General features: G+C 67.3%; 4 protein-coding genes across 5 annotated transcripts; all 4 read left to right on the top strand.

Moving 5' to 3' along the window:
• Nucleotides 1-266: 266 nt before the first annotated feature.
• On the top strand, nt 267-2,354 carry CATIP (ciliogenesis associated TTC17 interacting protein; the record flags this gene model as incomplete). The annotated part of the gene is made up of 9 exons (XM_084288616.1): nt 267-300; nt 483-683; nt 796-851; nt 1,068-1,154; nt 1,291-1,464; nt 1,556-1,680; nt 1,768-1,844; nt 1,935-2,023; nt 2,154-2,354. 9 exons carry the CDS (start codon nt 267-269, stop codon nt 2,352-2,354), a joined length of 1,044 nt encoding a protein of 347 aa, XP_084144742.1.
• Nucleotides 2,355-2,983: 629 nt separating this feature from the next.
• Nucleotides 2,984-7,005, top strand: SLC11A1 (solute carrier family 11 member 1; the record flags this gene model as incomplete). The annotated part of the gene is made up of 15 exons (XM_084288610.1): nt 2,984-3,023; nt 3,342-3,466; nt 3,925-4,047; nt 4,142-4,261; nt 4,472-4,578; nt 4,678-4,748; nt 4,841-4,908; nt 5,001-5,156; nt 5,276-5,434; nt 5,536-5,655; nt 5,712-5,831; nt 6,151-6,300; nt 6,375-6,448; nt 6,651-6,804; nt 6,892-7,005. The coding sequence occupies 15 exons, from the start codon at nt 2,984-2,986 to the stop codon at nt 7,003-7,005; spliced, it is 1,701 nt and encodes a 566-aa protein (XP_084144736.1).
• Nucleotides 7,006-8,486: 1,481 nt separating this feature from the next.
• On the top strand, nt 8,487-13,402 carry CTDSP1 (CTD small phosphatase 1). The gene is made up of 7 exons (XM_084288775.1): nt 8,487-8,678; nt 10,233-10,381; nt 10,642-10,743; nt 10,847-10,903; nt 11,263-11,355; nt 11,661-11,846; nt 11,947-13,402. The coding sequence occupies exons 1-7, from the start codon at nt 8,612-8,614 to the stop codon at nt 12,073-12,075; spliced, it is 783 nt and encodes a 260-aa protein (XP_084144901.1). The 5' UTR covers nt 8,487-8,611; the 3' UTR covers nt 12,076-13,402.
• Nucleotides 13,403-15,526: 2,124 nt separating this feature from the next.
• On the top strand, nt 15,527-20,689 carry VIL1 (villin 1). Of its 2 annotated transcripts, none has more exons than XM_084289539.1 (19): nt 15,527-15,647; nt 15,991-16,065; nt 16,176-16,372; nt 16,565-16,673; nt 16,800-16,910; nt 17,011-17,213; nt 17,589-17,667; nt 17,770-17,868; nt 17,963-18,116; nt 18,239-18,339; nt 18,461-18,598; nt 18,736-18,894; nt 18,986-19,155; nt 19,310-19,447; nt 19,531-19,675; nt 19,881-20,069; nt 20,154-20,222; nt 20,342-20,476; nt 20,561-20,689. In XM_084289539.1, the coding sequence occupies exons 1-19, from the start codon at nt 15,573-15,575 to the stop codon at nt 20,672-20,674; spliced, it is 2,460 nt and encodes an 819-aa protein (XP_084145665.1). In that variant the 5' UTR covers nt 15,527-15,572; the 3' UTR covers nt 20,675-20,689. The 2 variants fall into 2 exon arrangements, with proteins under 2 accessions (XP_084145665.1, XP_084145664.1); XM_084289538.1 differs by having other exon boundaries at nt 18,986-19,165; nt 19,302-19,447.
• The last annotated feature ends 35 nt before the right edge of the window (nt 20,690-20,724 follow it).

The raw sequence follows: 20,724 nt of genomic DNA, 5'->3' as shown, positions 1-20,724 counted from the left end.
GGGGGGGGCGCCTCGGCTGGAGGGGCCAGGTTTGGGGTCGGGAGGGGGGAATTTGGGGGAGGGTATGGGATTTGGGGAGGGTTTGGGGGGATTTTGGGGCGCACTGGGGGGCAGTGGGGCCACGGGGTGGGGGGGCTCTGCTCCCCTATAGGGTTACACGGCTGGGCTCCTGGGGGGGTGCTGGGGGGGCTGGGGGTCCCTGCGCCCCCCCACAGTGGGATTTTTGGGATCAGCCCCCCCGTGCCCCCACAGAAGACCCCAACCCCATGGAGGGAGCCGCCAAGTTCCTGAAGCGCATCGGTGGGTGTCCCCATCCCCCCCCCGTGTCCCCAATCCCCCCCCCGTGTCCCCATCCCCCTGCCCTCCCTGGGACGTGCCCCCCCACACACACACCCTGACCCCATATGGGGTCGGGGGTCCCGGGGAAGGGTCCGGAGGGGGGGGATTTGGGGCCAGCTGGGTGACCGCGTATTTGGGGCCAGGCCCCGAGGAGCTGGAGAGCTGCCTGTTCCCCGAGACCCTGGCGCTGGTGGCGGCGGGGGGCCGCGGGGGGGGGCACCTTTGGGTGGGCGCCAGACACGCACCCTACAAGCGGGAGGGGCAGCGGGTGCGCAGCTGCCTCCTGGTGCGCGCCGAGTGCCGCGGGGCGCTGGACGGCGTCCCCTTCTGCAGCACCCTAAAAGGTGAGACCCCTAAAAAGGGGGGGGGGGGGGGAAGGGTTTTGGGGTGGCGCCCCCAGATTTGGGGTCGTCCTGGTCGTCCTATTTGGGTGGCAGCGGGGCTGTGCCGTGCCAGGGTACGTGACCATGCGGCTGGAGACCCTGGAGCAGGAGCAGCACCAAAGCCTGGAGGTGAGCGGCGTGGCCCCCACGGGGGTGGCACGACCCCATTGTCCCCCCCATTTCCTGGATTTAGGGGCACTGCACCCAGCCCCGTGTCCCCATCCCCAGCCCCGTCGGGGAGGGAGCACCCCAAAACCCCCCCCTTGGCCTCGGGACTTTGGGGACGGGATCCCCCAGCCCCATTGAGGATGGCGTGGGGGTGGCTCTGCCCCCAAAACCCCACAGTTCGCAGCGCACCCCATAGAGAGGAGGACCCGCATGGTGCAGCAGCCCCGCGGGATGGCCGTCACCGTCAGCACCCGCGAGGGGAAGGTGAGGCTGGGGGGGGCGCAGCGGGGTCCCCCCCCCCTCTCCAAGAGATTTACGGTGCCTGGGGGCGCATCCCGAGCAAAAAGAGGGGGCTGCCCACCCTGTGGGGTGCCCCATGGGGTTTTTGGTGTCTCCGCAGGCAGAGCCCCGCTCCCGGGACTTCTCCTACGGCTGGGCCTCGCTGGGGGGGCTGCTGGGGGAGGCCGCCAGCCTCCTGCTGCTGCGGGTGCTGGCTCGCCGCCGTGCCGTGCCCCCCCCCGGCCTCATCTTCCCAGCCATCGACAGCGAGGGGCACCTCGGCACCGTCACCTACGTGAGCCCGCCCGGCCCCTGGGCAGGTGGCGTTTTGGGGGGAAAGGATTGGTTTTATGGGGTGGGGGTGACCCTACGGGGTGTCCCTACAGCGTGCCCTGGGTGCGCAGCGGCAGCCGGGGGGCTCGGCGGAGGTGGAGGTGGTGGTGCTGGAGCGAGCTGTGCGCACCAAGGAGGGCGTCCCCGCGGTCTGGCACAGCAGTTTCCTCCCCAGCGGGTACGGCCGGGGTTGGGGGGACCCTATTTGGGGTCGGGGGGGGCACACCCGTGGGGTTTGGCACCCAGCGGGGTCCCCGTCCCGCAGGCGCTTGGCTCGGCAGCTGCAGGTCGGGTGCCCGGTGCTGGCGGTGCTGCAGGATGAGGATGTCCTCAGCGAGAGGGGTACGGAGCGGGGCTGGGGGCTTTTTGGGGGCCGGGAGGGGGTCAGGGTGGGGGACACACACACACACACGAGGTGCCTTCTGCGTGCAGCCCAGGCCGAGCCCCAGCCCGCGTTCCCCAAGCAGCCCCTGGAGTGGGAGGAGGACGCCCAGCTGCGCTCCTGGTTCCTGGATAGGAAGGTGAGGAGGGGTCTTGGGGGGTGGCACGGAGGTGGAGAGACCCCCACAAAACCCCCCAAAAAGCTGGGAAAAGGCACGGGGACGCGGGACGGGGGTGCCCACCTCGTGTCCATCCCCCCCAAACACGCAGGAGGAGCTGCAGGCGTCCCACGGCACCTACGCCCGGCGGCACCCCGAGCTCGCCGCCCTCCTGGCCGATTTCCTGCAGGCCCTGCTGCTCCGCCAGCCCCCCGACCCCCTCCCCTTCGCCGCCCGTTTCTTCGCCCCCTTCGCCCGCCGCCACCCCCCCGGCCCCCCCTTCGCCTCCTCCCGCAGCCCCCCCCAGGATTAAAGCCCTCGGTGCTGCGCCCGCCCTGCTCTGGTGTCTTTTTTTTGGGGAAACTGAGGCACAGAGGGGGGGTGGGCTGCATCCAAATCCCCCCCCACCCCCCCAGAGCGGTTTGGGGCCCCCTGCTCCCGCTTCCCCCCCACCCCAGGGTGCGTTTGGAGCCGCCTGTGCTTGTGCAACGCGCGCCCGCTTCCTCCTCGCTCCCTCTCCGCTGCCCTTTCCCCTACCCCAGCAGGGACCTTGCCCCCCCCCGCGCCCTCCCCCAGCCGTGGGACACCGTCCCCATGTCCCCCCCCTTCCCTTCCCCAGCACCGAGAGGCAGTGGGACCCCCCCCAAGGATGTGCAGGGAGGGGGGCACACCTGGGCACGCTCCCACCCTTGGGTGCCCCGTGTTTGCGCGGGGGTGCGCGCAGGGTTGGTGCCCCCACCCCAAAAAAAAAATATAATGTGTGTGGGGTGGGGAACTGAGACCGTGCGCACCCGCAGCACCCAGGGCTCCGTTTCCCAGCCTGGGTCAGCGAGGGGGGGGGACACGCTTCTTCCTCCTCCTCCTCCTCCTCTTCCTCGGGGGGGGGTTTAAGAGCTGGGGGCCGGGCGCTGCGCCCAGTTTCGAGGCGAGGGCCCCAGCACCATGTCCGGATCCGACCCCACCGTGGCATCGCTGGAGCCAGGTGAGCGCCCCCCCCCCCAAAAAAAAAACCCACCCAGCTGCCCGGGGTGCACCCCAGGGTGCTGGTGGGGCAGGGACAGGGACAAGGACAGCTTCGTGGTGTCCCCACCGCCCTGCCCCGAGGCGTGCGTGGCTTTGGGGCTGCTGGGGTTGGGGGTACCGGGGGGCTGCTGCCCTCTCCGGGCCCCAATCGCTGCCAGGAGCAGCGGGGTCGTCCCACTTTGGGCTGACCCCGGGGTGTGGGTGGCTGTGGGATGGAGCTGGGGAGCAGTGGGGTCCTCGTCCCCGCATCCTCCTCCTCCTCTTCCTCCCCTCCCAGGTCTCGCCGGGTCCCTGAACCGGGTTCAAGGTGATTCTGGCGATGCCCCCGGCCCCCCGCAGCCCCCCGGGCGCACGGCTCAGCCCTACCTGGACGAGCTCGTCAGCATCCCCAAAAGCAGCGGGGTACGTGGGGCTGGGGGTGTAGGGTCGGGAACCCACCCTTGGGCACCTCGGTGTCCCCCGAGCCCTGGCTGAGCCTTGAAGCTTTCCTAATGGGGGGAAACTGAGGCACGGGGAGGGGACGCCGAGCCCCGTGGGAGCCCCCCCAGTGGCTCTCCAAGGGCGGAAGGGAGAAGGGGAAGGGATGGGGTTGTGAAAGGGCTCGGGATTGCGTGGGCACCGTTAACGGCAGCCCCGGGACCCTCTTGGGGAGGGGGGCGCCCCCCAACAGCCTGCGACAAATCCCCCTCCACTTTTGGGATCCCCATCCCGTTTGGGATCGGGGTCCCGCTGCCCAGGTTGGCGCAAAGGGAGCGGGGGGGGGGAGGAACGCCCGCCGGGGCTCCCCAGCACCAGGCGGAGGTGGCAACTGGGAGCCACTGGTTTTAACTGGGAGGGGGGGGTGGCGCTCCCGTCCCCAGCCTGGCTTCAGCCTGAGGAAGCTCTGGGCTTTCACGGGGCCCGGCTTCCTGATGAGCATCGCCTACCTGGACCCGGGCAACGTGGAGTCCGACCTGCAGTGCGGGGCCGTGGCCGGCTTCAAGGTGAGCCCTAGGGCTGGGGGGGGGACACGGATCCCGATCCCGTCCCCTGCCCGGCCCCCGCTGCCCTTCTCCTGTCCCCAAACCCCCCCCCCAGCTGCTGTGGGTGCTGCTGTGGGCCACCGTCCTGGGGCTGCTGTGCCAGCGCCTGGCCATCCGCCTGGGCGTCGTGACGGGCAAGGACCTGGCTGAGATTTGCCACCTCTATTACCCCAAGGTGAGCGGCCGGGAAGGGGGGGGGGACACGGCACCAGCGTCCCCGTCCCGTTTGGGGACACCTGAGAGCGTCCCGGCGTCAGCAGCCACAGCAGGGCGGATCCTGCCCGGCCCAAGCTGGGACTTGTCCCCGTCCCGGAGCACCCTGAGATCCCAAACGTGGTGTCCCCCATGTCCCCGTGCCGTGTCCCCATGTCCCCGTCCCCGCCAGGTGCCCCGCGTGCTGCTGTGGCTCACCATCGAGGTGGCCATCATCGGCTCGGACATGCAGGAGGTGATCGGGACGGCCATCGCCTTCAGCCTGCTCTCGGCCGGCCGGTAACCCCCCCTCCCCTCAATGGGACCCTTTTGGGGTGCCGCCACCCTCACCCCACCGGGGTGGCCCCCCGACCCCTTTTCGTTGTCCCCATCCCGCAGCATCCCGCTCTGGGGCGGGGTCCTCATCACCATCGTGGACACCCTCTTCTTCCTCTTCCTCGACAAGTACGGTGAGTTATGGGGTGTGGGGACACCGAGGAGGGGATTTCCCCCCTTGGGGCCGGCACCGGTGCCCCCCCAGCCCAGCCACCCACCCCCACAGGGCTCCGCAAGCTGGAGGCTTTCTTCGGCCTCCTCATCACCATCATGGCCCTGACCTTCGGCTACGAGGTAAAAGCTTTTAGGGGGGGGGTTTAGGACATCCCCATCCCAGCCTGGTGCTGCCGGGGGGGGGGGCCTGCTAATGGGGTTCCCCGTCCCAGTATGTGGTGGTGAGGCCGGCGCAGCTGGAGGTGCTGCGGGGCATTTTCCTGCCCTACTGCCCGGGCTGCGGGCGGGAGGAGCTGCTGCAAGCCGTGGGCATGGTGGGGGCCATCATCATGCCCCATAACATCTTCCTCCACTCCTCCTTGGTCAAGGTGAGCAGGGACCGGGGTGGGGAAAATCCCAAAACTCGGGGGGAAGGCGCACGGTGAGGGGGTCACCCCGCGGTGCCACCCTATGGGGTCACCTTATGGGGTCGCCCCACGGTGCCCAGACCCGAGCCATCGACCGGTCGAAGAAGGAGGAGGTGCGGGAGGCCAACACCTATTTTTTGGGCGAGTCCTGCCTGGCGCTCTTCGTCTCCTTCCTCATCAACCTCTTCGTCGTGGCCGTCTTCGGCCAAGCCTTCTACCGCCAGCGCAACGAGGACGTGGTGAGGGGCTGGGGGGGGGGTCACCCCATGGGTGTAGGGGTGGTGTCCTCACCCCCCCCGGATTTATGGGGTGCCCTACACGTGCCCGTGGTGCTTTCCAGCACAACAAGTGCATCAACAGCAGCGTCAGCCGCTACGCCAACATCTTCCCCCTCAACAACGCCACCGTCTCCGTGGACATCTACCAGGGGTGTGAGCGGCACCGGGGAGCCGGCCTTGGGGTGGCCCCCGCTGGCCCTACGGGATCCCTGTGCCGAGTTTTGGGGTCCCCCTACAGGGGGTCATCCTGGGCTGCTATTTCGGGGCGGCGGCGCTCTACATCTGGGCCGTGGGGATCCTGGCGGCGGGGCAGAGCTCCACCATGACGGGGACCTACGCGGGGCAGTTCGTCATGGAGGTGAGGGCAACGGGGGGCAAATATCCCCCGGGGGGGGGCAAATATCCCCTGGGGGGGGCTGGGCAGGGAGTTTTGCCCTCCCTCTGTGTCCCCAGGGGCTGGCACTGGGGGTCCCCAAGCGCCCCAATGGGGGCAGTGCCACCCTAGGGGTGCCCATCCCCAAGGGTGCCCCGTCCCTGGGGGTGCCCTACACGGGGTGCTGCTTCCCTAATGAGCTCGTTAAGCTTAATGAGCGGGAGCTGACATCTAGCGGGGCACCCCAGGGGCGCAGAGGGGAAGGTTTTTTGTTTTTTTGTTTTTTTTTTTGGGGTGTCCCCAGGGCTTCCTGCGGCTGCACTGGTCCCGCTTCGCCCGCGTGCTCTTCACCCGCTCCTTCGCCATCCTGCCCACCCTCTTGGTGGCCGCCTTCCGGGATGTCACCCAGCTGACGGGCATGAACGACCTCCTCAACGTCCTACAGAGCCTGCTGGTGAGGGGGGGGCACCCCCGGGACCCCCCCCGACCCTCCCCAAATGCCCCCTTCCTCACCCCGTCTCCTCCCAGCTGCCCTTCGCCGTGCTGCCCGTCCTCACCTTCACCAGCCTGCGCCCGCTCATGCACGACTTCGCCAACGGGCTGTGAGTTTTGGGGAGGGGGGGGGACACCCCAAAAAACCCCTATATCCCCAAAACCCCCCGTCCCATATCCCCTGGGTGGGCAAAACCCCGCTGCACGCCCCCTACGGCTGGCTATAGGGTGGCCTATTGGGGAAAACACCCACCGGGGGGGTGGCGCACGGTGCCGGGGCCGTGCCCCCCCCCCTAAAATTTGCGCCCCCAGCCTGGGGAAGGTGCTGATGGCCCTGATCGCGGGGCTGGTGTGCGCCATCAACATCTACTTCGTGGTGGCCTTCCTGCCCACCCTACGGGGCCCCGCTTTCCTCGCCCCCCTGGGGCTGCTGCTGGCCGCCTACCTGGCCTTCATCGCCTACCTGGTAGGGTTTTTTGGGGGGACACCCCCTTGGGGGGGGCACGGTGGCCTTGTCCCCACCCCACTGAGGTCCCCGTTTGCCCCCCTGCAGCTCTGGACCTGCAGCATCGCCCACGGAGCCCCCGCTTGGGCTCGGGGCCGCCACGGCCGCTTCGCTTTTGGGGTCGCCCCCGAGCCCCCCCCGGGGGTGGCGGGGTCAGGGTGATGGGGTGGGGGCGCTGGCACTGTTCCCCCCCCAAATACACACACCCTACACTGCCCCTCTTTTATTGGGGTGCACCCCAATTTGCTGAGCCCCCCCTAGGTGGGGGGGGGCCGGATTAAGGGGATGGGGGGGCGAATTAAAGATTGGGGGGGCGGATTAAGGGGATGGGGGCACAGATTAAGGGGATTGGGGGGCGGATTAAAGGGGTTTGGGGGCGGATTAAGGGGGATGGGGGCAGATTAAGGGATTGGGGGGGCGGATTAAGGGGATGGGGGGCAGATTAAGGGGTTGGGGGGGCGGATTAAGGGGGTTTGGGGGCGGATTAAGGGATTGGGGGGGCGGATTAAGGGGGTTTGGGGGCGGATTACCGGGTGGGGGGGGCCTGGCTTGAAGTGCCTCAGCCTCCCCTTGCCAATTAGCGCTCCGGCAGCCCGCTAATTACCCCCCGGGCCCGCTAATTAGCAGCCGGGCACCCTGGGGCTGGCCCTGGGGGGGGTCCTCCCGGTTTGGGGTGGGGGGGGGGGGGGTGGGGGGGCCCTATATATGTGTGTGTGTGACCCCCCCTTATGGCGGGGGGGGGGGGGGCTGATAAATGGGATCTGTGCACCCTGCCCTGCGCCTGGCTCCTTTTGGGGACCCCTGGGGGGGGGGGGACACAAATTTTGGGGGGGGGGGGGGGGGCAAATTGGGGAAGGGGGGGGACACACATGGGGGGGGGGGGGACACAGACACCTTGGGGGGGGTCCCGGGGGGGTCTCAGCCCTTTTCCCACAGATGCAGGGTTTGGGGGGGGGGGGGGGGGGGGGGGGGGGTGCTGGGGTCCCCGCCCCCATTCCCCAAAATTTCTCCCCCCCCCCCCCCCCCACACCAGGGGGGGGTCCCTGGTTCAGCCCCCCCCCCGCCCCCCCCCCACTTACGAGACGCTCCCCGCCCGTTTCAAGGCCCCCCCCACGTCCCCAAAACAGCCCCCAAAAACCCTTTTTTTTAAAAAAAAAAAAATATTTTTTTTTATTATTTTTTTTTTGGGGGGGGGGTCGGGGCTGCCCCTGCGCCCCCCCCCTCCTTTCCTTTTACCCCCTCTCCCCCCCCCCCCCTTTCGGCCCCGCGCTTGTTTATGTGAAGAATTTCCCCTCCCTTAAAAGGGCGACGGCAGGGGCGTGGGGGCAAGGGGTGGCCCCCCCCTAAAAAATAAATAAATTAATTAATTAAAAAAAACACAGCGGCTGTGCCCTCCTCTCCGTGTAAGTGTCCGGGGGGGGCGAAGCTAAAAATATAGATGGCTTTGGGGTGTGGGGATATATGGGATGGGGGAGGGATTAGGGGGGAGGACCGCTGCGTGGAAGGGGGGGGGGTGAAAGGGAAGGTGGCGTTGCCCTTTTAAGGGGGGGCCTTGAAACCGCGGCGGGCTCCATGTTGCCGGCCCCGCGCAGGCACGCTCCATGTTGTAACAAAGTTTCCTCCGCGCCCCGGGGGGGGGGCGGGGCAGCGCCGGGGGGGGGGGCAGCCCCCGCCACCCTCCTCAGGCCTCGGCCTCGGCCCTTACCGGTGTCATTAGCGGGGTCTTAATTGGGTGTCGGTGGCCCCCCCGCCCCCCCCCGCGGGGCCCATGGACCAGCAGTCCATCATCGCCCAGGTTAGCAAGGAGGAGGGGAGCGCGCCGCTGCAGGAGAAAGGTAAATGGGGAGGGGGGGGAAGGTAAATTTGGGGGGGGTTGGGGGGGTGTGGGGGGGTTAATTGTGGGATGACCCCCCCACCGGAAAGAAATTGGGGCGCTGAAAAAATTGGGGTGGTCCCAAAGGGATTAGGGCGCCCCCTAAAGGAGTGGGAACCCCCCCTAAAAAAAATTGGGACCCCCCCCTAAAAGAAATTGGGACCCCCCCCTAAAGAAATTGGGACCCCCTCCCTAAAAGTTGGGAAGCCCCTAAAGAAATTGGGGTGTCCCTAAAACAATTGGGACCCCCCCCCCCTAAGAAATTAGGACTCACCCCCTAAAAGTTGGGGCCCGCCCCTAAAGAAATTGGGACCCCCCCCCAAAAAAAATGGGGATGTCCCTAAAATAATTGGGACGCCCTCTAAAGGAATTGGGGTGCACCTAGAGAAATTGGGACCCCCCCTAAAGAAATTGGGACCCCCCTAAAAACTTGGGAACCCCCCCTAAAGAAATTGGGGTGCTCCTAAAGAAATTGGGACCCCCCTAAAAAAAATTAGGACCCCCCTAAAAATTGGGATGCCCCTAAAAAAAATTGGGACCCCCCCCCCTAAAGAAATTGGGATGCCCCTAAAACAATTGGGACCCCCCCTAAAAAAAATTGGCACCCCCCTGAAGAAATTGGGGTGCCCCTAAAACAATTGGGAACCCCCCCTAAAGAAATTGGGACCCCCCCTAAAAAAAGTTAGGACCCCCCTAAAAATTGGGATGCCTCTAAAAATAATTGGGACCCCCCCCTAAAGAAATTGTGCCCCCCCTAAAACAATTGGGACCCCCCCCAAAGAAATTGGGGTGCCCCTAAAGAAATTGGGACCCTCCCTAAAACAATTGGGATCCCCCTAAAAAGAATTGGGCTGCCCCTAAAAAATTGGGACCACCCCCCCTAAAGAAATTGTGGACCCCCCCTAAAGAAATTAGGACCCCCCTAAAACAATTGGGACCCCCCCTAAAAAATTGGCATGCCCCTAAAGAAATTGGGACCCCCCCCAAAGAAATTGAGACCCTCCTAAAAAAATTGGGACACCCCTAAAAAAATTAGGACCCCCCCCTAAAGAAATTGGGACTCCTCTAAAAATTGGAAAGCCCCTAAAAAAATGTTGGACCCCCCCTAAAAAAATTGGGGGTGTTTTGGGGGGGGTGGGGGGTCATTGATCCCAGTGCCCCCAGAAGACCCCCGGGCCCTGCTGGGGCTTTGGGGGGGGGGCAAAACCCTTGGGGGGGGGAGCTGGAGCCAATGGGGAGGCCGAGCTGCGGGCAGGGGGCGGGGCAAAGGGCTTCAAGCCACGCCCCCACCGCCAGGCCCCGCCCACTGCCCCCCCCCACGGGGTCCATCTGGGGTCACCCCCCCCCCCAGGCGGTGCCCCCCCCTCCCCCCCATAGGGTCCCTAACCCTGGGGGTTATTGTAGGGTCTCCACCAAAACACCGCCCCGGGACCTCTTTGGGGTGCCCCCCCCTGCTCGCTGGGACCCCCCCCATTTACCGGGACCCCCCCCCAATTTACCGTGCCCCCCCCCCCAGGTGCCCAGAGCCCCCCCGCCACCAAGAAGCCGCGGGGCCGCAGCATCCTCCAGTCCCTCTTCTGCTGCCTGTGCCGCGATGAGGCCGAGCCCTTCTCCGTCAACAACAACGCCCCGCTGCTGGCCGAGGAGAACGGCGCCCTGCCCAAGGTAAACCCCCCCCCCACCCCAAAAATAAAAAAAAAAAATGGGGACCCCCCCCAAAAAAAATTGGACCCCCAAAAAAATGGGACTCCGAAAAGAAACGGGGATGGCGCGGCACCGTGGGGGGTACCCGGCCACCTTGCGTCCCCCCCCGCGTGCCAAAATGAAATTTAAAAAAAAAGGGGGGGTCTCCTGCTCGCCCATGGGGTGGGGGGGTCCTTCCTGACCCCCTGACCCCCCCCCGCGTTGTGCCCCCCCCCCCCCAGGCCGCCGCCAAGCACCTCCTGCCCGAGCTGAAGCCGCAGGACGCCAGCAAGCTGTGCGTGGTCATCGACCTGGACGAGACGCTGGTGCACAGCTCCTTCAAGGTGGGTCCTGGGGGGGGGGGGGGGGGTCACGCTGTTAAGGTTGGGACCCCCCCCAAAAATAAAAATCAACCCGCACTGACCCTGCCGTGCCCCCCCCCCGCAGCCGGTGAACAACGCCGACTTCATCATTCCCGTGGAGATCGACGGCATCATGCACCAGGTACCGGGGCGCACCGCTGGGCAGGAGAAGGAGGGGGTCCCGGTGGGGTGCCCCCCCCCCCCTAAATAGTGTCCCCCCACCCCCAAATCGTGTCCCCCCCCCCCCTCTCCCAGGAGAGGCCGGCCCCGGGTTCAAGTAATCCAGGATAGGCTGTGTGCTGGCAGTCAGCCTGTTCTAGGTTACTTGGCTCCGGAGCCCGCCCGACGCTTCGCCGAGGAGGTGCCGGGGTCACCGCGCGGCCCCCCCCAGCCCCGCGGCCCCTCTCCCCGCTCGGGGAGGGGGTCCCAAAGGGGTGGGCACGGGGTCGGGTGGGGGGGGGTGGGATTTTTGGGGGCTCCCTCAGCTCCCCGTGCCCGCAGGTGTACGTGCTGAAGCGGCCGCACGTGGACGAGTTCCTGCAGCGCATGGGCGAGCTCTTCGAGTGCGTGCTCTTCACCGCCAGCCTGGCCAAGGTGGGTGACACCCCCCCCCACCCCCAAAAAAAATGGGTTTGTCCCCTCCCCGCGGGGTGCCGGCCACCACGGGGCCCCTCTTGGCCACCTCTCCACGGGCATCACCAGATCGTGGCCACCGCGGGTCCCCTTTGGCCACCTACCCGTGGCCACCGCGGGTCCCCCTTTTTGGCCACGCGGCGCTTTGGGCACCGCGGGTCCCCCTTGGCGGCACCGCGGGTCCCTCCCCACGGACACCACGCGTCCCCCTTTGTCCCCCCCTGGCCCCGGGGGTGTCCCCAGTGACCCGTGGCTCCCCCCCGCAGTACGCCGACCCCGTGGCCGACCTGCTGGATAAATGGGGGGCTTTCCGGGCCCGGCTGTTCCGCGAGTCGTGCGTCTTCCACCGCGGCAACTACGTCAAGGACCTGAGCCGCCTGGGCCGCGACCTGCGCCGCATCATCATCGTGGACAACTCGCCCGCCTCCTACATCTTCCACCCGGACAACGCCGTACGTCACCCCGCCGCGGGTTTGGGGTTGTTTTTTGGGGACGGGATGGGACGGGGCGCCGAGGTCCTGATCCCCGTGTCCTCCCTGTGCGCCCCCGCAGGTGCCGGTGGCCTCGTGGTTCGACAACATGGCAGACACGGAGCTGCTGGACCTGCTGCCCTTCTTCGAGAGGCTCAGCAAGGTGGACGACGTTTACACAGTGCTCAAGAAACACCGGACTAACAGCTAGTGTCCCGCGGGACCCGGCGGTGGCAGCTCAGGGGGGGGGGGACAGGGTTTTTTTTATCCCCCCCCCCACCCCGGCCCCGCTCGCCCTCCCCGTCTCCCCTTTCGCTCGCTGCCGCCGCCGCGGTGACGGCCGCCAGGAGCTGGGTGCCCCCCTTGTCCCTGCAGAAAGGGGGGGTCCCGGGGGGGGGGGGCCCCTCTGCCGTGCTGTGCTGGGGACGTGCCGTGGGGGGGTCCGTCCGCCCCCCCCGCCTCCCCTCTCCATCCCGTGCCCCCTCCCCGAAACGGTTCTCAGGTCCTGCTCCCCACCGTGGAGTGGGGAGGGGGGGGGCAGCAGCTGCTGCTTTCCACTGCCTTGGTTTTTTTTGGGGGGGGGGAATGTGCCTGGCCCCCCCCCGATGTGGGTCCTGTTGGTGTCAGGGTGTGGGGCGGCCGCCGTGCCCCCAGCCCCTTTGTGATCACCTGGGGGGGGGGACACACGTCTCCACCCCCCCCCTGTGCCTTCTGGTGCCCCCCCACCTCTTCGGGGGGGGATTTTTAGGGGGGGCAGCGCGGCCTCTGGGCTGAGCCCCTGGCTGTAAGCGCCCCCCCCACGTGCCTTGGGACGCCAAGTCTCCATGTGTCCCGCCCCCACCAGCAATATAGGGCCGCCTGCCTGGGGGGGGGCTCCTAAATCACCCCCTCCAACCTCAGTTTCTTCCCCCGGGGGGGGTCTGTCTGGTGGCTTCCCCCCCCCTCCCAGTTACGCTGCGTCAATGGGAGCCCCTCCGGCTCGGGGGGGGCCACGTGCCCCCCGTCTCCACGCGGCGCCCCCAAAGGCTGTGACTCCGGGGTTTGGGGGACCCCATCCAAGCCTTAGCGTGCCCCCCCCGGCCCCCCCCCGGCCTTACACCAGCCTCGGGCCCCCCCTCACCCCAGCCTCGAGGGGCCAGGGGCTCTCAGGGAGGGGGGTGTCTCTTTTTATTATTTTTTTTTTTTTTTTTGGAAAGGGGGGGGGGTGCGGTTTTTTAGGGTCGCTATATGGACAATGTCTGGTATATTTTTAGGGGGGAAAAAGCAACGGTTTCCCCAAAATTCAAGGGTGCCTTTTTACCGCTGTGCCAGGGCAAAAAGGGGGGGCCTTTTATATTTTTTTTTTTTTGGGGGGGGGGGGCTGAGGATAAGGGATTTTTAACTCTCCATTGCTGTCCGTCCGTCCGTCCCCCGCGGGTGCTGCCCCTCCCCAAATGCTGGGGGCCAAAGCGGGGAGGAGAGGGGGGGTCCCCATGGGTCTGCCCCCCACCTCGGCCCCCCCGCCTGGGCCTGATCCTGGCCCCCCCCCCCCCCCCCGGCGAGCTCAGCACTTTATTAGACAAGTCAAACGGCACCGGCACCCGGGGGGGCACCCTTGGGTGTCCCTGGGGGGGGGGGGGGGGGGGGTTTGGAGGGGGGGTGGGGGCGGCGTGCGGAGATGGGATTGGGGTGGGGGGGTGGGAAGGGGGGGGCTGGGGACCAGATCCAAGTGCCTTGGGGTGATTAAAGCTGTCCAAGCCTCCTGGGAAGGGGCCCGAGCTGCGGTGTGGGTGTGCACGCGCCGGTGCTGGGGGTGCAAGGGGGGGGGCGCAAGGGGGGTGTTTGAGCCCCTGGGGGTGCAAGGGGGGGGGGTGCGAGCCCCTGGGGGTGCAAGGGGGGGTGTTTGAGCCCCTGGGGGTGCAAGGGGGGGGGTGCAAACCCGTGCACGGGTGCCCGGCTGCATGCGCACATGCGTGTGCGCCCTGGGGCCCCCAGCCCCTCTCCGTGCCCCCTCGGTGTCCCTTGGGCACTGGGGGCGCACTGGGGGGGTTGGATTCCCCACGGGGGCTCAGAGCTCCCCCAATTTCCCCCCCCCCCCCCAGTGAGGTTTTGGGGCCCCCATAAGGCTTGGGGGGGCAGCTGGGGGGGGTGTTGCGTGGCTTGGCCCCACGCCTCTCCTCCTTAATGAAGTCTCTGTCCTCCCCGGTGGCTGCGCTAATTGCTGAGTTCATTAGCGGCCCTGCCTGCGGGGCTGGCCGGGGGGGGGGGGGGCCCAGGAGGGGGCTCCCCGCTGTTGTCCGTCCCCCCCCCCTCACCCCTGTGCCACCAGCGACGCGGCCACCGAGCGGAGAGCGGCCACCAGGGTCGCCCCCCCCCAAAAAAAAAAACTCAGCCCCACACCCCAAAGGGGGGCTCTGCGCCCAGGTAAGGGGGGCACGGCGTGGGTGGGGGGTTGAGGGGGCACCCATTTTTGGGGGCTGGTCCCCCCCGGGGTGGCTGAGCCCTCGGTGTCCCTTTGGGGCTCCCCGGGGCCACGCGGGCGCAGGATGCGGCACGGTGCTGGCTCAGCAGGGCGGGGGCGATAAGGCTGCGATAATCCTGCGATAAGCACGGGATGGGCGATGCCAGGGGCATGCCTGTCCCCGCTGCCAGCGTTATGGGGTGCCCCCCCCGCGTCCCCAAAGACGTCCTCGGGGTTGGGGGGCAAAGGACGGGGCCGGCTCAGCCCCAGCGCGTGGGTGGGTTGGAGCTGGGGAGGGGGCGGCAGGAGAGCCTCATCCTGGCACTGCTGGAGGGTCCCCAGCTGGGGGTGTCCCTGGGGTGTCCCCGCCGGCCACATCCAGGGCTGGTGGCAGCTCTGGGTGCGTGCGAGGCCGGGGAGCCAAACGGGGAGCGAAAGAGAAAGCGAGCGGTGACGGGCAGGAGCCGCCCCGTTCCGGCAGCCCCAAGCCTGGGTGAGGCTCATGGGGCGTTTGGGGCAATTTCCAGCCCTCTGTGGGGTCTCACCCAGCCTGGGGGGGCTAAAAGGGGCTGCTCCATAGGGCTTGGCTGCTCCAGGATCCCCCACGGTGGGGTTTGGGAGCATCAACACGTCCCACTTGTTCCCCAGCTCCCTTGGGGACGCGTCCATTGGCACTGGCCTCGTCCCCTCCCCGTGCCACCCACGGTGCGAGCAGCAGGTGCCACCCTGAGCCCAGCAAGGCCCCGGGGGTGTCATTACCCCATGGGTAACGGGGTTCCCGAGGCGCCCCGAAGCCTTGGAGGGATGCGGGGACCTTGACTCCGGGGTGTTCCTGCCCTTTTATGGTGAGCACGGGCAGGGACACTCGGGGACAAAGGTCTGCTCGCTGCTGGCACCCCGGCACTTCGCTCAGGTACGCGCACACCCAGTGCCCAGCTCCGCGGGGAAGGTGAGGGGATGGGGACAAGGGGACAGCACATCCCGGTGCCACCACTGCTGATGGCATTGGGGTGGCGTGGGGACAGCTTTTGGGGAGCAGGGGGTGCGCGGTGGGAGGTGTGGGGGGCGCTGCTGGAGGGGCTGCGCCCCGCTCGGTGCCCAAATCTCCAGGTGCCCCTCGCCTCCCGCAGCCCCGCAGGGGGTTTAGGGCTGTAGGGTGGCAGATGGCCCGGCCGGCTGGCTGCAGCCCAGCCCCTTAATGAGGCCGAACCGCTAACGAGGGTGCTGGCGGCGCCCCGCAGGTCCCCTCGCCTGCAGCAGCCAGCACCATGGCGGAGCTCAGCGCCCAGGTCACCAGGAAGCTGAACATCACCACGCCGGGCATCCAGATATGGAGAATCGAGGTGGGTCCCGGGGCTTTTTTGGGGGGGCTGTGCCATGTGTCAGGTCCCAAAGAGGAGGCAGGGTCCAGGAGGGGGGCGCAGCGTGGGCACCCATCGCCTGCGCATCCCCTGGGTGCCTCCAAAGGGGTTGGAGACCCCTAAGAGTGGGCAGTTTGGGGGGGCAGAGGGAAGATCCCCCCCCTCCAACGCTTTGTATATCACCAGTGCTTGGTTTTGGGGGTGTCGGCGCAGCACTCAGGGTCGGGTTTTGGGGCTGGGCACGGCGTTTTGGGGCTGGGCACGGGGTTGGGGTGCCTGCGGGCTGCCCCCCCCCGTTCTGACGCAGGGTCCCTTCGTCCCGCAGAACATGGAGATGGTGCCGGTGCCCACCAAGAGCTACGGCAACTTCTACGAGGGGGATTGCTACATCCTGCTCTCGGTAGGGTGCCGGGGAGGGGACACCGGGAGTGCTGCGGGGTGCCCCTGGCTGTGACAGCCTGGGAACACGGGGTGCCCAGCCCCGTGCTAGCGGGGTCCCCTGTCCTGCAGACGCGCAAATCCGGGAGCAGCTTCAGCTACAACGTCCACTACTGGCTGGGCAAGGAGTCGAGCCAGGACGAGCAGGGGGCGGCCGCCATCTACACCACGCAGATGGACGAGTACCTGGGCACCGTGGCCGTGCAGCACCGCGAGGTGCAGGGCCACGAGAGCGAGACCTTCCGCGCGTACTTCAAGCAGGGGCTCATGTACGTGGGGCACTCAACGGGGAGGGGGGGCTCAAAAAGGGGGTGGCGGGGACGGGACCCCCCTGGGGGTGCCTCTGCTCGCGGGTCTCGCTCGTGCTGCTGAAGGGGGTCCCGGTGCGCAGAGGCGTGAGGGGGACCCCAAGGGGGTGGGAAAGGGGGGTCCAGGGCTCACGGCACGTTCACCCCCCCCAGATATAAGAAAGGCGGGGTGGCCTCGGGCATGAAGCACGTGGAGACCAACACCTACAACGTCCAGCGCCTGCTGCACGTCAAGGGCAAGAAGAACGTGGTGGCGGCAGAGGTGAGCGAGGGGAGCGAGCTCACCGCCCTCCTCAGCCCCAAAACCATCCTGTCAGGGTGCAGGCACCCGTGAACGGGACGGGTGGAAGAGGGGGGCTCACATCCTATCCCCCCCATCCCGCTGCAGGTGGAGATGAGCTGGAAAAGCTTCAACCGGGGCGACGTCTTCCTGCTGGACCTGGGCCAGCTCATCATCCAGTGGAACGGCCCCGAGAGCAACCGTGCCGAGAGGCTGAAGGTATTGTGGGGGGGACACACGGCTGCCCCAAGCCCCCCAACCCCATTTTTGGGTCCCCACCACCACCCCCAAGCCGTGCTGACCCTGTCCCCGGGGGCAGGCGATGACCCTGGCCAAGGACATTCGGGACCGCGAGCGCGGGGGGCGCGCCAAGGTCGGCGTGGTGGACGGGGAGAACGAGGGCGCCACGCCGGAGCTGGTGCAGGTCCTGCTGCAAGTGCTGGGCGAGAAGAGGGACATCAAGGCGGCCATCCCCGACAACCAGGTGGAGCAGATCCACAACAGCTCCCTCAAGCTCTACCAGTGAGTGGCTGGGGCCGGGCTGCGAGGTGCCGGCGGGGGCGCAGCACCCTGCATCCCTTGCACGGGGTCCCACGGGTCCCATCCCTGAAGGGACAAAGCCACCGCAGGGTGTGGGGACGGGTCCTTGGGGTGCTGTTGGAGCAGGGGGAGCCCCCGGTGAACACGGGGTTGGGACCCGGTGCTGGTACAGGGATGCTCACGGGTGTCAAACCTGCCTGCAGCCCTGGGGGGACAAGGGGGTACCAGCTGGGACTGGGGAGGCAGTGGGGAAGGGGGCAGGGAAGGGGTCCCCAGCCCTGCCACCCCAATGTGGGGCTGGGGAGGGGGTTTCCCAGCCCTGTTCCTTACCTCTCCTCCTTTCTCTCGCCCCTCCAGTGTCTCCGATGCCAGCGGGAACCTGGTGATACAGGAGATAGCCATTCGCCCCCTGACTCAAGACATGCTGCAGCATGAGGTGCGGCACCCGTGGGGTGCTCGGGAGGGGCTGCCCCTTCTCCCTGGCGGCTTAATTAGGACCTTGGCGGGTCTTAATTTCTGCCGCCGTCCCCTCTCCCAGGACTGCTACATCCTGGATTACGGAGGGCACAAGATCTTCGTCTGGAAGGGCAAGAACTCCACCAAGGAGGAGAAGCAGCAGGCAATGAGCAGGGCCCTGGTGAGCTTTTGGGCCCGGTGGGTTGGTTGATTTTGCCTCTCCCCGGGAGAAGCCAGGCACCCCAAACCCATCCGCCGGCTCTGGCTCCCCTCAGGGCTTCATCAAAGCCAAGAACTACCCGTCCAGCACCAGCGTGGAGACGGAGAACGACGGCTCCGAGTCGGCCGTCTTCAGGCAGCTCTTCCAAAAGTGGACGGTCCCCTCACAGACCACCGGGCTGGGCAAGACCCACACCGTGGGCAAAGTGGGTGAGTGCCCCCGGGGACCCCCCCCCCCCGTGCCTCAGGACGCTCTGGTTCAGGCTGGGGATGCTGGAGGTGGGTGGGGGGTTCCCCACGCCCCAGGCTCAGCCCTCGCGCTTCCCCCGCAGCCAAGGTGGAGCAGGTGAAGTTCGACGCCACCTCGCTGCACGCCAAGCCCCAGATGGCCGCCCAGCAGAAGATGGTGGATGACGGATCCGGGGAGGTGGAGGTGAGGCTGTGGGAAGGACGCGGGACCCCCCCGGGGCACCCCCAGGAGATGTTCTGGGGCGCAGGGGCGGTGGGGCTGAGGGTGCACCACCCTAACCAACGCCATCCTCGCTCCCCCCCAGGTGTGGCGCGTGGAGAACCAGGAGCTGGTGCCCGTGGAAAAGCGGTGGCTGGGCCACTTCTACGGCGGGGACTGCTACCTGGTGCTCTACACCTACTACGTGGGGCCCAAGGTGAACCGCATCATCTACATCTGGCAGGTGAGACCCCAGTGCCACGGTGCCACCATCCCGTGGGACACAAAACTTGGGGGGGGGCTCTGCTCCCGTGCACAGCCCCTCCGTGGGCCGTCCCCCTCCGCGTGGGTACCCCAACCAGGGGGAATTTCCCTGCCCAGGGTCGCCAAGCCAGCACGGACGAGCTGGCCGCCTCGGCTTACCAGGCCGTCATCCTGGACCAGAAGTACAACAACGAGCCCGTGCAGGTCCGCGTCACCATGGGCAAGGAGCCGGCGCACATGATGGCCATGTTCAAGGGCAGGATGGTGGTCTACGCGGTGAGAGGGGGCCGGGGGAGCAGCGGGAGGGCCAGCTGGAGGGGCACCGGGGGTGACATCCCATCCCTGTCCCCTTCCCCGTCGTCCCCAGGGTGGCACCTCGCGGGCGGGCAGCACGGAGCCCATGCCCTCCACCCGCCTCTTCCAAGTGCACGGCACCAACGAGTTCAACACCAAGGCCTTCGAGGTGCCCGTGCGCGCCTCCTCCCTCAACTCCAACGACGTCTTCGTGCTCAAGACCCCCAGCTGCTGCTACCTCTGGTATGGGAAGGTGGGTACCGCCGGGCACCGGGGGGGGCTGCAGCCCCCGAGGAACACCTTCATCCCCTCCTCCTCCTCCTCCTCCTCCTCCTCTTTGAGGGGACGGGGTGGGGACGGGTGACGGGGCAGCCGTGCTCGCTCTGCAGGGCTGCAGCGGGGACGAGCGCGAGATGGCCAAGACGGTGGCCGACATCATCTCCAAGACGGAGAAGCCGGTGATCGCGGAGGGCCAGGAGCCCCCCGAATTCTGGGTGGCCCTGGGGGGCAAGTCCCAGTACGCCAACAACAAGAGGTACCGGCTCCCTGCCCCCGGCGCCCCGCCGCGTCCCCAAATCCCTTGGCCCCTTCCCAGCGCCGCCGTGTGCCCCCCTCCAGGCTGCAGGAAGAGAACTCCTCGCTGCCCCCCCGGCTCTTCGAGTGCTCCAACAAAACGGGCAAGTTCCTGGCCACCGAGATCGTAGACTTCACGCAGGATGACCTGGACGAAAACGACATTTACCTGCTGGACACCTTCGACCAGGTGCGCCGGGGGCAACGCAGGGGGCTGGGGGCGCTTTGTGATCCCCCAATGTCCCCAAGGGGGTGGAGGACACCGGAGGTGGGGGGGTGGGAGCCTGGAAACCCCCTCCCCGCTGCTCTTATCCAGCCCCCGAGCTCCAGGGATGGCCGAGGGTCCCTTAGGGCCTCATCCCCCCCCCCGTGCTGGACACGGTGCCCCTTTTCAGGTCTTCTTCTGGCTCGGGAAAGGGGCCAACGCCTCGGAGAAGGAGGCGGCGGCGGTGATGGCGCAGGAGTACCTGCGGAGCGACCCCAGCGGGCGCGACATGGACACCCCCATCATCGTGGTGAAGCAGGGCTGCGAGCCCCCCACCTTCACCGGCTGGTTCGTGGCCTGGGACCCTCTCTGCTGGAGCGTGAGTGACGGCGGGGATCGGGGGGGGGATCTGCTGGGATCTGGCCCTGGTGGGGGCACTGAGCGCTTCTGTCCCCCCTGCCAGGACAAGAAATCCTACGAGGAGCTCAAAGCCGAGCTGGGGGACACCAGCAACATGGGGCAGCTCGTGTCCGTGAGTGTCACGGGGAGGGGGGGACCGCTGGTGGCACGAGGAGCTGCGAGGGGACAGCAGCGCCCAGCACAGGGTGCCCCTGTCCCCAACCTGCCCCCGTGCCCCCCTCCCCACTCCAGGGGCTCACTTCCAAGGAGGTCTTCACGGCCACCACCACCCTGACCCCCGCCAAGCTGGAGACCTTCCCCCTGCACGTGCTGGTGAACACGGCGGCCGAGGACCTGCCGCAGGGCGTGGACCCCAGCAGGAAGGAGGTGAGCGGGGTGGGGGGCTCCGGGGGGGGCCACACGGGTTTGGGGAGCCCCGCGGCTTGAGCTCAGCCTCGTCTCTTCCCCCAGCAACACCTCTCCGACCAGGACTTCCAGGCTGTTTTTGGCATGAAGCGCGCCGCCTTCGGCAACCTGCCCATGTGGAAACAGCAGAACCTGAAGAAGGAGAAAGGACTCTTCTAGGATGGCGGCCCCGGGGTTTATTATTGATATAATAAATGAGGTTGGAGCCG

The sequence above is a fragment of the Netta rufina genome, assembly GCF_964035555.1.
Source record: "Netta rufina genome assembly, chromosome: 6".
Lineage (NCBI taxonomy): Eukaryota > Metazoa > Chordata > Aves > Anseriformes > Anatidae > Netta > Netta rufina.
This window is presented reverse-complemented; position numbering and strand designations above follow the sequence as displayed.